Source organism: Gymnoscopelus microlampas, assembly GCF_963454915.1.
Source record: "Gymnoscopelus microlampas genome assembly, chromosome: 5".
Lineage (NCBI taxonomy): Eukaryota > Metazoa > Chordata > Actinopteri > Myctophiformes > Myctophidae > Gymnoscopelus > Gymnoscopelus microlampas.
Window position 1 is genome coordinate 46,886,505 of NC_139942.1, and position 16,251 is coordinate 46,902,755.

A 16,251-nucleotide genomic window follows, 5' to 3' on the forward strand; every position below is an offset into this window, starting at 1 on the left:
CGTTAGTTGGGAGTTCTGTTTGCACAATAAAGGCTGTTTGAAGTTGTTTTTAAGTTTCTCATTAAATGGTCCTGTGCCCCGAGAAGCACCTGATTCAGCCTTTCCTTGCCGGAATGAAGAGCAGTGAGCTCCTCCTAGTCATGTACACAAGTACTGTTTGATGACTGTGTAAATACTTTTTTACAGGCACACTATGTGCACTGACTGATTGGGATTGATAATGAGATTGTCTCTATCTTGTAAACTTGTAATTGTTCTGTTGTTCTATGCAGTATATGCACCCTATTGTACCGGCTTGATTACTGCAACGCTTGAATTTCCTCCCAGAGATCAGAAAGTGCCTGTCTGTCTGTCTGTCTGTCTGCCTGCAGTGGTGGGAAAAGTACTCAAATTCTTTACTTAAGTAAAAGTACCAATACTGCAGAATAAAAATACTCTGTTACAAGTAATTAAAGTCCAGAATTCAAAATTGACTTGCGTAAACGTACAAAAGTATTGGCATCAAAATGTACTTAAAGTACCAAAAGTAAAAGTACTAAAATGTTTGAAAATAGCCTGGGTATAAAACAGGGCTAAAGTGGTAAATGTATGTTTCATAATATCATAATTTATATCTGAAAAGTAACTAGTAACTAATGTTCTCAAATAACTGTAGTGGAGTAAAAGTACAATATTTGCCTCTGAGATGTAGTGGAGTCAGGGGCGTGCTGGGACCAAAATTCAGCTCTGGGATTTTCCAAACCGGCCCACCGTTCTGTCAACGGGGGGGGGGGGGGGGGGGTTAACCCAGCAACCCTATGTACGTCCCAGCCCAACAGTCACGTAACTAATAATTGGGCCGCGCGACCCGGAAATTACCGTAATAATCCTAAAACGGGAGCAAAAACATTTTTACATTACCACCGGCCGTCTGGCGGCCCGTAAATAGCGCGGCCGTTCTGGAATTTTCCCGAATTTCACAGTGGCCAGCACGTCCCTGAGTGGAGTAGAAGTAAAAGTATTGGAAATGTCTGTCTGTCTGTCTGTCTGTGTATATGTGAATGGGTTTATCTCTCCACAGGGCTTCTTCTGTAAATAAGAAAATGTTCTTTCAGTTTGCTTAAGCCGGGGTTATGTAAGGGTTAAAAGAAATCCAGATGAATGAACAACAGGTTGGATCATTTTTGTATGCTCAGTGCTCCTGGGCAGCTGTGACTGATGAATTCAATTCAACTGAGGTGACCTCAGTGATCGGGCCAACGACCAACGGTCCATTTGAAATGGCATCAATTTTACAGACGCTTTCTCTCAGACCTTCAACTCTATCCAGCGCACAGGCTGAATGTTGCATCGTGCCTCTGACTGTGGATTTCTCTCCAAAATGTCAATCGTTACCAGCATAATAAATCGCCAGAATCACATTCTAACATTCACCAGCGGTGTCATTTTCATGCAGCACTGCACTGCCACCACTCACACAGTATCAATGAACATCCCCCACAGCCGTGGCCGCCGGGCCTAAATCCTTTCTTTTTTTTTAAATCTTCTGCTGTATTTTATGACTGAAGAAGAGCTGTTGCAAGTAAGTGAATTAGATGAAGACAAAAGCTTTCAATGGTCTGAGGACGTTCATTCAGCAGCATGCATACAGACAGACAGACACCATCTCGGTTAACCCATTGAGACCTGAAGCCGATTCTACATGTCTCCTAAATCTCAACAGTATTCTGAAAAAAACCTATGTTTCTATATCAGTGGTGCTCAATCTTTTTCATGTCAAGGACCCCCAAAATGATATGTATTTGGCCGCGGAACCCCATCAAAATATTTTGTTCCAGGGACCCCCCAGAAGCAAAGATTTGAGTTAAAAATGTTCTCTTTAAAAATATATATATTCAAAGATGTGCACACATTTTCACAAATTTTCAAAAATAGCCCAAAGTGTAAAATAATGCTTTTTAGCCCAAATCTAAAAATGACACAGTTCCAGGTCTTAATGGGTTAAGATTCTCTCCATCTGTTTGGTTCTCTCCAGCATATTTCTGACTGGATAGCTATTATAAATCAATGACTTCTGAAGTGTGCAAAACTGCCACCATTTATTAAGATAAACATGTTTCTTCATTTGAAGGCAAATATTTCAGGGATAGATCAAATTCCCTCAGGGCCTGACGTCAATGAAACATTGAGTCTATTCATGACTAAGCTCGCTCCCCTCCTTTTCTCATCTCACACGGAGAACAGCCTTGTAACCAGTGGTGTGTTCTACCGTGTTACGCTATATACACAGTGTGACCTGCAGAACATTTTCGTAGCCAAGCGTAGCCCTTTACTAACCATTTCATCCATTGGAAACGTGCTAGCGTATCTCCACGACCACGCGCATGTCGTGCAGGGAATGAATATCTCTCTGAAAAAAACCTAGAACACACCACTGCTTGTAACAACCTATGACAAAAAGTGTCTGTATAGGACTTCCGTCGTATGTACTTCCCCCAAGAAGCGGTCTTTTTCGACCAATCAGCAATCACAACGCGGTTTTCATGGCCGGGGAATGTCAACGTATCAGTACAGCGTCAACGTAACTTCCTGTAATTCCGATTAGACTCTTTCAGTAGCTGTTCTCATCCAGCGTGATTCAGGATAGATAGACAGGTATTAAGTGAGGACAAAGTGGGCCGGTGACATGCAATGGAGCCAGGATCAAACCATATGGAACTTATTATAGAGAAAGAGAAGGGTTCTACGCCGGGCATGCACCTCTGACCCACCTACTATAGGAGGCAAACTGGAACCGGACGTTCGATGGAATGCATTGAAGTCAATGAGAGCCAGCTGGACCAGCTTATGGACAAACTATATTTTTGAAGGATTGCAACCGTGGTCAGATAATCGGTTCAGGCATATAAAAGAAGACATAATCAGACATTGTTTCCTGCTGTCTTGGTCTTCCAATGTGCACACTATATTATTTTATTAGGGTTATTTAAAGAGCACAGAGAAGGCTTCTTCTAGTGGGGCTATGTGAGCTGTCATCACAAGAATTGGCCGGTCTCACGATGACAGCCCATAGCCCAGAAACATACAGTACTCTGTCCTCTTTAGATGCCTCAATAAAATCATATAATGTTCTGTACATCGAAAAACAAGGCGGCATTTCACAAATGATGTGTGATATTCCTGAACCGAGTCCATCTGGCTCTCATTGACGTCAATGCATTCCGTGGAACTTCTGGCTCCAGTTTGCATCCCAGCGTGACAAATCTACCAGCTGGAATTGCTAGTGATGTAGATGTCCTTTCCTTCTTAGATTGTTAGTTCCTTGGATCAAACCAGGAAGTGTGAGTGCTATTCCCGAAGCCAACCGTATGCAGATCATGGGTGGAAGTGATGTGCTCGTTATTATAAGATTATGTAGATAGCAAGCCCGCTAACTACATTTCGAAACAGGTGGTAACCCATTCCATCCACCATGGCCTGCCAACTCAGACGGCACGCTGAGCTGGCAAGCCAGCTCGCACTTATGGCCGCCAGTGTAACCAGTCAGCCAGTGGGCACCGACACATTCATACTTTAGGGATAACGCCGGGTCGGGGGACCAGGAGGGGTCTACATTTTTGTCAAATCTCAGGGTTAAATTAAAATGTGATTTTACAGTGTAGATTGGGGTCGTAGAGATAAAAATCACACCCAGTGTGAAGAGAGTGGTGCCTTTGAAAGTGTAACTGGTTGCATCCGCAACAATCAGCAACAATATGTTGTCACGTGACACGTGACAACATATTGTCACGTGTCACGTGAAGCTTGACCAATCAGCCGTGCTCAAACATACGGACGGACGGACATACGGACACACGGACATACGGACACACGGACAAAGTCAAATGTAGGAGTGGTTGGCACCACTCAAAAAGAATGGGGGTCCGTGGCCTAATACATATAAAAATGGGGATCCTAGAAAAGAGAAAGATTGAGAGTCACTGCTTTAAGCTCTTATCCACAGCGAACACTGCCGTATAATATCCGTTCATTCCTTAATCACCGGCATTAAAAGTGAGCAACGGTAACAGGGTGTGTAAGCCGCTGTGATAACGTTTTTTTTTTGTGTAATTCTAGAATGAGGATAAATCTCATATGAGTCACCTTACCTCTTTGACCCTCTCCATCTCGTTGTGCAGAGCCTGCTTGGAGATCTCCACCTCGATGATCTTCTGTCTGAGCTGCTCGTTCTCGTCTTCAGCTCTGCTGCGCTTGTCTTCCACGTTCTCCAGCTCGTTGTGCAGACGCACCGACACATCTTTGGCAACCTGGGTTCATATGCGCACACACACACACACACACACACACACACACACACACACACACACACACACACACACACACACACACACACACACACACACACACACACACACACACACACACACACACACGTATTACTATACTTTGTCAGCTATTTTAAGTGCATGACACCGGCATGCTACTATAAGTATACTTCAGGCATCACTGGAACCCTAACCCTTAAAACCTAACCTCTAAATACACAATCCAAACCCTAACATGAATCTTTTTCGCAATTGTGAGCCTAGCTCTCCATAAAAACAACCATTTGTCTTCTGAGGACCAGATATTGTCCTCAAAATGTCTATTTCTCAAATTCTACTATACTCGTGGGAGCATTTGGCCCTCACAAATAAAAGCAGACACAAACACACACATATGCGCGCCCACAATTTAAATGAAATAACATAATACAAAATGAGCACACAGATTCATCACACAGAGTATTGTTATGTTCTAATCTGATAACGTAACTATATTAAAGGACCTTCTGTTACAACAGTTGAAATTCCCTTCGGCTGTGTAATATTCTGGTGTCAGAGCAGGTGTGTGCGCTGCCGGCTATGATGTCATGAGTTCGACTGTGCTGGGAACTGTTTATAATGAGTGACTGGCTTCATCTCGGGAAGCATTCACAGCGTGACGCACAGAGACAGTTTGACTGGTGCTGGGGAAACTGTTATAATGACTGACTAGTTGTAGTTTCAGCCGGTGGGAGGATTCACAGCGTAACGCACAGAGACAGTTGGAAGTGGAACACAATGAGGCACGACACGACACCGCTGGAGAGGGGATTGGTACTTGGAACAAGCTGTGCACACAGACATTGTTTGGACCCTTTCCTCTGCCCCTGGGTTCTGTTGACGTTCCTAATGAACTGTGTGTGGCAGAGAGAGCAGCAACCAACCAACATGCAAAGCCCAGAGAACCAGGTCAGGCCAGTGAGCCCACAGTACCCTCACTGCATTGTACTCTGAGATCCCAAGCTGAATAAAACCCCAAAGTTTAAACATTTTTTCAACTCTCTACGACCAGATAAAAATGTGCATGGCTCAGTGCAGAATAGATACTCAGGGCCTTGTCGCGCTGCTGGCATTTCTAGTGGAAATACGCAGCAGCTCTCCTATTGAAAACTATTCAAAACATAATGCTGGCCTAAGGAAAAAAAACGCCTTGGTGGACAGACACAGCCCTCAAGAAATGCAGAGATGCAGAGACGTGCACGTACGTAGAAACGTATGCAAAAGCACACGCACGTACACGCACACACACACACACGCGTGCACACACACGCCTAACCTTCAGGTCTTGCTCCAGGTTGCGCAGCAGCTCTCCGTCGACCTGGCCGGTCTGGGCCACGCGCAGGCTCTTCTGCTCGGCCTTGCGCAGCCGGTACTGCAGGATGCGGCAGTTCTTGTTGGAGCGGTCCAGCTCCCGCCGCAGCTCCTGCACCTGGTACACCTCCTCCTCCAGGTAGCTGTCCCGCACCTCCTCCATCTCCGCCCGCAGCTCCTCCACTTCATCCTGTGACACACACACACAGAGACACAAAAACCAAGCAGATCATCATCCTCATGTCCTTTATGTGATGTTCTTGTTAAGCTCGAACAATGCTGTGTAGCCAAATATGCCCCAGGTACCCCAGAGACAAAGAACACGGAGACAAATTTAATAAACCAGAATGTTACGTTGGGGGAAGTCCTTAGAGAGAGTGAGGGGAGGTGAGTGGGGTAGGAAGGACATCCAGGGAGGGGGGGGTAGATGGAGCGGTTGGTGGAGAGGACAGAGGAGCGTGGGTGTGGCACGGACGGTCGGCGTAACCCGCCTGGGCACCTAGGCTGGTAATCCAGCCTGACACAGCGTGTCGCGGGTTCGACTCGAATCCAGACGGCCTTTGCTGCATGTCAATCCCCATCTCTCTCTCCCCATTTCCTGTCAGCCTACTTTCCTATCCATAAAGGCATAAAAGCCCCCCACCGCCCCAAAAAAAAAGAGGGGTGTGGGTGGAGCTGGAAGATACTGGGTTTGAAGGTGGAACAAACTCCCCATTGCAGTTAGAACCGCAGACTCACTCCCAATCTTCCGTCGTAATCTCAAGACTCACCTCTTCAGACTCCACCTTAACCCTTTAAGACCTGGAATGCATCTGTGTCACTTTAGATTTCTTTGGCTATTCAAAAATAGCAGATCTACAAGCTCATATCGCGGCACTCCGCGCTATGAGCTTGTAGATCTGCTATTTTTGAAAAATCTTGGGGGAAAAAATGTTCGATTTTTTTTCAAAAAAGTGTTAGGATTTAGAAAACATTTTAAAGAATCGCCTCAGGTTTAATAAACAGCCCGTAGCACTTGCCCTAGGCTGACCTTAGTTGCAGGCTTATGCAAAGGTTAAAATGTAATCTAGATAGCATGTCATGTAGACAGATGCCAGGTTCATTTGTTGACCTGGCATCCTATAGTTTCTTTGTATAGCTTCAATGTACAGATACATTTTTCCTTTTTATATTATATTGTTTTTAGACTGATAGATCACTATTTCTATGCAATTTGATGTATTACCTTGTTTACTGTCGCTCTGGATTAAGAGCCTAAATTGTAAACTATAAGGAGGGAGCCAACACAGTAGTCAACGTTCAAGCGTCGTTCTGATGGCGATGTGGAGCAGCTGGGCTGATTCAGATCACCCACACCTGTGCTGACAGCAGGCTGAGGGAGACGCCCAGCCCCTCGCTCGATGATGTCATGCAGAGGAGGGACTATAGGAATGCGTGACACAACAGCTCTGGGCTGAAGTTATCACTCAAGATTTGACATTGAACTGGATACAGAGGAAACCCATTAAGACCTGAAGCCGATTCTACAAATGTCTTCTAAATCCTAACAGTTTTCTGGAAAAAAAAAACTTATGTTTCTATATCAGTGGCTCTCAAACATTTTCATGTCAAGGACCCCCAAAATTATATGTATTTTGCCGTGGACCCCCATCTCAAAGTATTTTGTTCCAGGGACCCCCAGAAGCAAGGATTTGAGTTACAAATGTTCGCTTTAAAAGAATATAAATATATTAATTTGCACACATTTTCTTGATTTTTCAAAAATAGCAGATATACAAGCTCGTAGCGCGGCACTCGGTGCCGCGCTATGAGCTTGTATATCTGCTATTTTTGAATAGCCCAAAGTGTAAAATAATGCTTTTTTAGCTCAAATCAAAAAGTGACACAGATGCGTGATCTCCCTCTACTCTTCCATCGAGACATTTAAGGCCCTGGGTGTCAGGTAGGACACCTACTGGTTGATAAGTTGTACTGCCTGGAGCTCATAAGCCAAATATCTCCCAATATCTCTAAGGGAGGGATTCCCTCTGGGATGAGTGGTAAATATATGGTTTCCCCATGTGCAGGAGACTGAGGTTTGAATCCTGTGTGTTTTACAGTTGCAATTACTGTACCTTTTTCTCTGTCTGGAGAGGACATAAAGGTTATGGATTGGAGCTTTTTAAACCAGCGCCTATGACCAAAATGCATGATTTTCAGAATGCAGACAATCAACCTGGGTAGTGGGTACTACAAAACATAGTTTATTCTGAGATTGGTTAAGATCTTTTCTCTTTGCATATAAGTCTGAATAATACTATACTAATGAATGATATTTAAACCATTGCCTCTTGCTGCATAGCGATATTAAATGCAAGCAGAATGAGTCAGTAAGGTGAAATTCTTTCAACTCAACTAACAAAACAAAAACAGGGTGAAACTGTGTTCTGCACGTTGTGTGACACATTGCGTGAGTGGTGATACAATATCGTCGCAGTCGGGTGGAAAAAAAACTCATATGTCCAAAACTGTTACCTTTCAGGATTGAAATGAAAAAATAGCAAAAGTAGCAGATGTACAAGCTCGAAACGCGTCGCTCCGCGCCGCGTTTCGAGCTTGTACATCTGCTACTTTTGATGCTTTTGTGTGACGCAGTAGTAGTATGATCTAGTAGGGTGTTAATTTACGGGAAAAAAACACAAAAAGTTACAATATGGAGATAGGAGGTTTCTGCCCCCGACAGTGACGATATGCCCTCGTGCTCAGTTAGCACTCCAAGGGTTTATGATGCAACATTCTTATGAAGCAATAAGCCTCTTATCTGTGACATCAATCTTTCCTCATCTCTTATCTCTCTTATCAAAACTAAAAACAAACTGTGCAGAAGTAAAGGATGAAAGAACTTCTGAGCCGTGATATCACGGCTTCCCCAGACATAACCAACTACAATATGGTTTCTGTGTCAGGCGGAAACCTTGTAGCTGTATTGTCCAAAACCGTTACTTTTCGGGAAATGGAGGGGAAAAAAAGGAACACGTGTTTGGATTCAATCAGAATGTAGGTATTAATATTTAGTCATAATCTCTTGTTGACACTTTTCATTGGTTCAACAATTACAAAAAACTAAGAAAGTGCCACATGAGGGAAACATGGGGAAAAAATGTTCTGAACCCAAGGTATCATGATTTGAAAATGTGCTGCTCCATTCACTCTTTGTTTAACTTCTTACTGAAAAAGGCTGTATCTCGGCTCCTGAGCACTTTTTTTTTTGCTCACAACGCCTCGCAGCGCGAGATCTGCTTGTAGATCTGGTATTTTTGGCTAAAGTTCTCCTCAGAAAAGGGATGCTAGGGTTCAAGTGGTTAAGGTAAAAGAAAAAAAAATCATATCAAAAGATTTGGCGGACCCCCTATAGTAACTCTGAGGACCCCCTAGGGGTCCCGGACCCCCTGTTGAAGACCCCTGGTTTGAGGTTTTATCAGTAGTTGTCTGGGGAGTTTACTCTCCAACCTTTTAGATATCAGTTGTTGGACTCCCTGTCCTGTGAAATGAGTTTTCTCAATAGATTTCCCTCGGGAAGGTATAGACAAGCGCCTGCCTGGCACCTGATAAAAAATACAACTAGATGCTGGAAGGGAAATGCATGAGGGGCCATCAATTACTTAGTGACCATAGATACATTCTCATACATTTATGTATGTTTAATATCAGTTCTATTGATATGCTGTTACAAGAGACTGCAGAACACTGTCACACGCTTTATCTACATTCTTGTTTTTCAATTGTATTCTTATTCTTTAATGTAATTTCCATTCACATGCACAACGTTATGTATATTTGATATGTGTTTTTGATATTTGTTAGCTAATATATGCAGAACATAGTGATCACACTACACCAGTGGTTTTCAACCAGTGGTCCGGGGACCACCAGTGGTCCTTGAGGGGGTTCCAGGGGGTTTCAGGGGGTCCCCAGCCTAATTAATAGTTAGGAACCAAATGGACCCTTATGTGTCTGTAACTCTGAGAGTGTACAAATGGAACCAAATGGACCCTAACGGGTCCATTTGGTTCCATTTGTACACTCTCAGAGTTAAATGAGGTTTTTTTTGGCCTTCTATTGTTCTCTGTTGATCTCCTTCCCACTTAACCCCCTACCCCTCTTCTTTTTCTCTCTCCCCACTCTTCTTTCTACGGAATTTAACGTTGCGATGGGAGTGTTGTACAAAAACAAATTTCACCCACTTTTTTACCTTGTAAACCTGTGATGTGACAATAAACCTGATTCTGGTCTGATTCTGATTCTGAACACTGATGATGATGATAAAGTGTAGATTAAGCCCCCCAAGAAATCAAAATGGTTGAGTACCTGGCATATCTTTTCAAATGGGGGTCCGTGGGCTAATATGTGTCAATTTGGGGGTCCTTGACACGAAAAAGGTTGAAAACCACTGCACTACACTACAGCACTATACCATGTCTGAGCCTTGTACATACGACATACCTTTAGACCATGGATCACTCTTATTTTTCCACTTTTATTCTTAGTCTTTATTTAATGTGCTGCAATTAATATTAGAAAGCTTGCACAAAAGAATTTCACTCACTCTTTTATACCTGTAAAAAGGAGTGTAAATACTGTACTTGTGACGTAACAATAAACTCAAGTAGTTGAAGTTGAGGTTGAATTAACAAAAACCTAATCTATCCTCATTTAGGAACGATGGACCCCCCTGTCAACTGAGGGAAGCCCTGGAGGGCAACAGCTTAATGACCATTTGCAGGGCTTGACCCAATCAATGGCTAGGTTACAAGAAGTGAAGTGTGTGTGTGTGTGTGTGTGTGTGTGTGTGTGTGTGTGTGTGTGTGTGTGTGTGTGTGTGTGTGTGTGTGTGTGCGTGAGCGTGTGCGCGCCTGAGGCAGACAGCTATCCTAGGAGTGTGTCTGTCTGGGAAGCATCAGTGTTGCCATGTATGCTTATTATAAGCGACTTTGGGCTGGTTTAAGTCGTTTTTTTGCGCTTTTTGAGGCTTGTTTCTAAAGTATAGTTGCTTATTTGGGCTTGGTTCCTAATGCTGTTTAAAAACCAGTGGTTCTCAAACATCTACATGTCAAGCAAATTAATATTAATTTGTCCACGGACCCCCCCCCCCCCCCCCCCCCATCTAAAAATATTTTGTGCCAGGGACCCCCTTATCAGATTTGTGTTGTTAAATGTGTCATTTTTTTTCAAGATTCTTTTGAAAATAGCAGATCTACAAGATCTACAACACATCGCATCGCGATTCGCGACACATTGAGAGCTTGTAGATCGGCTATTTTCAAATAGCCAATGCATAATATATAGGTTAAAGTGCTCATGAGGCCTATTAGTCGCTTCTATTGGGCTTGTTTTCATTGACCTGGTCGCTTATTTCTCTCGCAGAATCTGGCAACACTGGGGAGCATCACTGCATTATCCTGGAGGGTGTGTATAGTATACTACGTTAACACCACCAGCAGCATGTCTCCTTATGCCTGTTATTAAGTCTGTTGTTGTAGCCTGGTACTGCTGAGACTAATTAGAGAACGAATAACAACGATGTCTTTGCTCACAACTCACACATGCTGCACAGTGAAATCCTTAGTGGTGTAGTAACTGTAAGTTAACTTTTACTTTATCATCAGCCTTAAATTACCTTTGCTGTCAGCAGCACGAATAGAACTGGTTCTCTGCCAGTGTGTGTGTGTGTGTGTGTGTGTGTGTGTGTGAAGTGGAAGTGGAAACCGAGCTACACTTCCTAACCGTCTGTCCATTGTACCAAGACATCAGAGACACATAATTCCCACAGATTACAACCACACACAGAGATTTTGAAAACATGACCAATGACAAAAAACTCCCATATCTGCTGGGCGAAGTACAACAATGTGCAAACACAGCAGCAAGATTCGTGAGTTGCTGTGATAGGAGAAGGATATCAAACGGAACACAACCACCCTAAAGACTAATCATTGTGTATATTCCTGCACTAGACCTGCACCCAGTGATCTTGGTGCATAGAAATTGATCTATTGAAGATTCAAATGACATTCAAATGTACATATTTTTTGCTATTTTGTTTTATTGCTGTATTGTTGTATTGTGCTTTCTGCTTTGGCAATGTAAACGTATGTTTTCTCATGCCAATAAAGCCCTTTGAATTGAATTGTGTGTGCATGTGGGGTATTTTGGGTCGATACACACTGGTTCTCAATGTGCGGCCCCAGGAACACAGCAGCCCAAATGGACCCTTACAGCAGTGGTTCTCAAAGTGGGGTCCGGGGACCACCAGGGGTTCACTGAGGGGGTTCCAGGGGGTCCCCAGCAAAATGTGTTAATACAGCATCACAATCATTTGATCCCCTGACTTTAGCAGATGTGAAGTCCACATGTACCAGCTCTGACAGTGTGATAAAAAACGGTTACGGAAACGGTCCCAAATGTGATGGAACCGATTCCGGTTCCTCACTGTTGTAACCGGTTCCTCCAGTTACAGATCCCAAACCTACATGGCATTGGTTCTCAAAGTGGGGTCCGGGGACCCCCAGGGGTCCTTGAGGGAGTTCCGGGGGGTACCCAGCTAAATGATAGATAGTTAGGAACCAAATGGACCCTTATGGGTCTGTACACTCTCAGAGTTAAATTAACATTGATTTTAAAATATAAGTTGGGGTCCCAGAGATGGAAATGCCATTAAATGAGGGTCCGTAGCCTAATGCATGTCAAACTGTGCGTCCTTGAAATTAAAATGGTTGAAAATCACTACTAGAGCCGTAAAAAAAACTCTCTTATGGGGGTCCCTGGCATATCTTTTAAAATGGGGGTCCGCGGGCTAATAAGTGTCAATTTGGGGGTCCTTGACATGAAAAAGTTTGAGAACCACTGCTATATGGGATGCTGCGACTGAAATCGAGGCCGCTCTTTGAAACGGCTTCCATCCTTTGAAACAACTGATGCAAAATTCACAAACAGAAGCAGTAGAAGTGGGGACTCCCAGGGAGGGAGGAGGAGGAGGGGTCTCTTTCAGCAGTGCTTTGAAACCCAGCTGCCAGACTGACAGACAGCCCCCCTGACACACACACACACACACACACACACACACACACACACACACACACACACACACACACACACACACACACACACACACACACACACACACACACACACACACACAGGACATCTGACTGCTATCAAGTCCTATGGGATTGAGCCATTATGGCGAAAGCCAGTAAAGCTGATTAACTCTCTTGTCTATCCAGGCAGAGCGGGAGAGAGAGAGAGAGAGAGAGAGAGAGAGAGAGAGAGAGAGAGAGAGAGAGAGAGAGAGAGAGAGAGAGAGAGAGAGAGAGAGAGAGAGAGACTGATGGGGGGGAGAGAGAGATAGACTGATGGAGAGAGAGAGATAGACTGATGGGGAGAGAGAGAGAGACTGATGGGGAGAGGGAGATGTGATCAAGTGAGGGAAATCCCATGGTGACATGCTGCATGCAGATGATGAATCCATTAAATATTCCCAAATGAAAAATTAGTGCCAGATAGTTTTCTGCATGATCTCCCGCAAGACATATCTTCATACAGTATAGTGTGTGCGTGTGTGCGTGTGTACGTGTGTGTGTGTGTGTGTGTGTGTGTGTGTGTGTGTGTGTGTGTGTGTGTGTGTGTGTGTGTGTGTGTGTGTGAGATTGATTGGTTTGGGGGGGTTGGGCTATACTCTGAAATGTTATGTTTATAGGGCAGGTAGGTAAACACATTTCACCAATAAAACTGAACTTGACATCATTAATTCACCCTCCACCACAGCCACCCTGGTGGGTACAAGGTGTTCATAATATGAACGGAACACCCAAAAGAGCGTGTGAACAACGATACTGCCTTCGATTCCAATGCAAAATGTCAAAACCTGGGGGGGGGGGGGGGGGCATCCAGTGTGCAAAGCTTCATTGATCAGTATAAGGATAAAATCCACTATGGACTGGAGAGAGAGAGAGACAGGTTTATACTGTAAATAAAAAGACATGATGGATGTGCTGTCGACAGACGGCCAGCAGTGAGCTGACAGAACAGACAGCAGTGCAGGGAGATGCATTTAGGTTATGACAGCATTATAGGCTTAACTCCAAAAAAAAAATCATATTATGCATAATGTGATTTGGTACATTTTGTAATAGCTGACAGCTTTTTCTTTCCATTATCAATTGCAGGGTTCCAAATGGACCCTTTATAGATCTGTAACTCTGAGAGTGCACAAATGGAATCAAATGGAGAGTGTACAAATGGGATCAAATTGTACACTCAGAGGGTGTACACATGGAATCAAATTGTACACCCTCAGAGTTATGATGGCCCTTAAAAACTAAAGGAATAAATTAAACTTTTTTTTAAATAAACGCAAATGGAGCAGCAGCAGTAATATATAGCCTACCTTGAGGTAGTCGTTCTCAGAACGCAGGTCTTCTATCTCCCGTAGTAAATCCTCCTCCGGGACTTCCTTGGTGCCTCCTTGCGGGTCAGATTGTGCGCTTGTTGTCGGAGGTTTGTTGTCCTGCTTGCATGGTTTGTCTTGCTGTGCGGCCATGCTGCCTCCTTGGCTTCCCTTTGCGGTCGTGTGATGGTGATGATGAGCCTCGGACCGAGCAGCAGAGCCCGACCCGGCCGCCTCAGAGGACGCTGCTCCCCGCTGCAGTGAAGGAGGATGATCCGCTCCCCCCTGATGGTCCCTGCTGTCGCTGGATCCGCTCCCCGCCGACTCCGCGTCGCTGTTCGCGCCGGCCGCCGCCGCCTGTCTCTGCTGCTCGTCCGACAGCGGCTCGGACGGACAGTCGGACAGGTCCGAGCTGCTGTCCGTCTGGCCGCTGACCCCCTGGCTGACCCGGCTGAGAGCCGAGGCGGCGCCGGTCGGAACCCGGATCGGAGACCCATGCAGGCTGGTCAGCGGCCCGTGGGAGAGAGACGCTAGTTTCGCCTTCTTGCCTTTGGCAACGAGGACCGGACTGCTGGTGGTGCTGCCGCCGTCCGGCCTGCCGGCTTGTTGGGGTTTGGGGTCCGGTGACGGTGAGGGTGGTGCGGCACCATGCTGTGGGACCTTGGGGGTCTTTTTCACCGCCGACGATGACTTGCCGTGACTTTTCCCCGTGGCCGTGGGTTTGTCTTTGGCTCCTCCGCCGGGGACATGGCGCCTGGAGCTGCGGGCATGGCTGGAGGATAAGGGTACCGACGTGGAGGGCTGCTGCTTGGTCAGTTTGGGGGATTTGGGCACGATGGCAGGTGGCTGCTTGGACGAGCCCTTCAGGAAGGGTCTGGCCGGGGAGGGCGCTCTGTTCAGCCGCTTCTTCTCCAACAACTGGTGGTTCTGCTGCGGTGGTTTGGTGCTAGTGGTGTCGCTCCCAGAGCCGTTGGAGCTCTCCATTATACACCGACACGATGGAGGGGGAAGAAACGATCAATCCGGTATTATTACTACAGCAGCCTCTGACTCGGACAGACCGGACCACCACAGACACCCTCACAGACCGGACCACGGACCCCGTTTTCTCCCTCAGCCTGAGGCTACGCATCATCCTGCTTATTCCATCCCGTGTGCCATCCATTCACCAGGTTGTCATTGTAGTCCCCTCTGTGCCAAGAGGAGCCCCCCGGTCCTGATGATGGATGGGTTCGGTTCCGTACAACTACAGTGTGTCTCCGAGTCCTTGAAGGAAACGCTGCTGCAACGAGAAAGCTGGTGGCGCGTGTGTGTGTGTGTGTGTGTGTGTGTGTGTGTGAGAGAGAGAGAGAGAGCGAGAGAGAGAGAGAGGGAGAGAGAGAGAGGATGGGAGACAGCAGGTTCATCTGCAGCAGTGAGTCGCTGCTGCTTGCAAGGAGGCTGCTTTAAGTTGCAGGAAAACCGGAGGCTCGATCCATCATTCAGCCCTTCTTCTGTTATGCGTAACGATTCGAGTGTGTCACTGTCAGGCCCCCTCGTGTCGCCCGGACAGACCCCCACCACCACCGTCACGTCCCTCCCGCGTCCCTCCTTTCCTCTCTGACATCTAAGATCTGCAGATCGCTGCGGTCTCTCTCTCTCTCTCTCTCTCTCCCTCTCTCTCTCTCCACCAGCCTCCTTGACGCCCGTGATTTCTGCGGGGCGCATGCGCGCGCCTGTCTCACAAACCAACACACTATTGGACACAACAAGCACTGCACACACACTCCCCTCGTTTCTCGTTTCTGTCGGCACTACCAGCAGCAGGTCAGACACGCCTGCGTGCGCGTGCATGCACCTAATCACTCTCTCTATCTCTCACGCACGCACGCACGCACACACACACACACACACACACACACACACACACACACACACACACACACACACACACACACACACACACACACACACACACACACACACACACACACACACACACACACACACACACACACACACACACACACACAGGCTGGTGATTCTTAAAGGAAACCAAGGCTATTTACAGCAGTTCATATCATCATACAGCAGCATCTTCTGACAGATTTGGCACCTTTGAGATGTATTCAAGTGATTCTCAACCTTTTGAATTTCAAGGTCTCCCAGTTTGATATGCATTAGGCCACCGAC

General features: G+C 45.8%; 1 protein-coding gene across 4 annotated transcripts in view; it reads right to left on the reverse strand.

Annotated features, from left to right (window-relative positions):
* mtcl1 (microtubule crosslinking factor 1) overlaps nucleotides 1-15,702 on the reverse strand; it is a 90,226-nt gene extending 74,524 nt beyond the window's left edge. For all 4 annotated transcript variants that reach the window (XM_084057745.1, XM_084057744.1, XM_084057743.1 and 1 more), the window contains exons 1-3: nucleotides 14,080-15,702; nucleotides 5,620-5,844; nucleotides 4,128-4,286 (exon numbers count right to left, since the gene is read on the reverse strand). In XM_084057745.1, the coding sequence (XP_083913871.1) occupies nucleotides 4,128-4,286; nucleotides 5,620-5,844; nucleotides 14,080-15,063 (1,368 nt within the window). In that variant the 5' untranslated portion in view covers nucleotides 15,064-15,702. The remainder of the gene's footprint in view (nucleotides 1-4,127; nucleotides 4,287-5,619; nucleotides 5,845-14,079) is intronic.
* Between the last annotated feature and the right edge of the window lie 549 nt (nucleotides 15,703-16,251).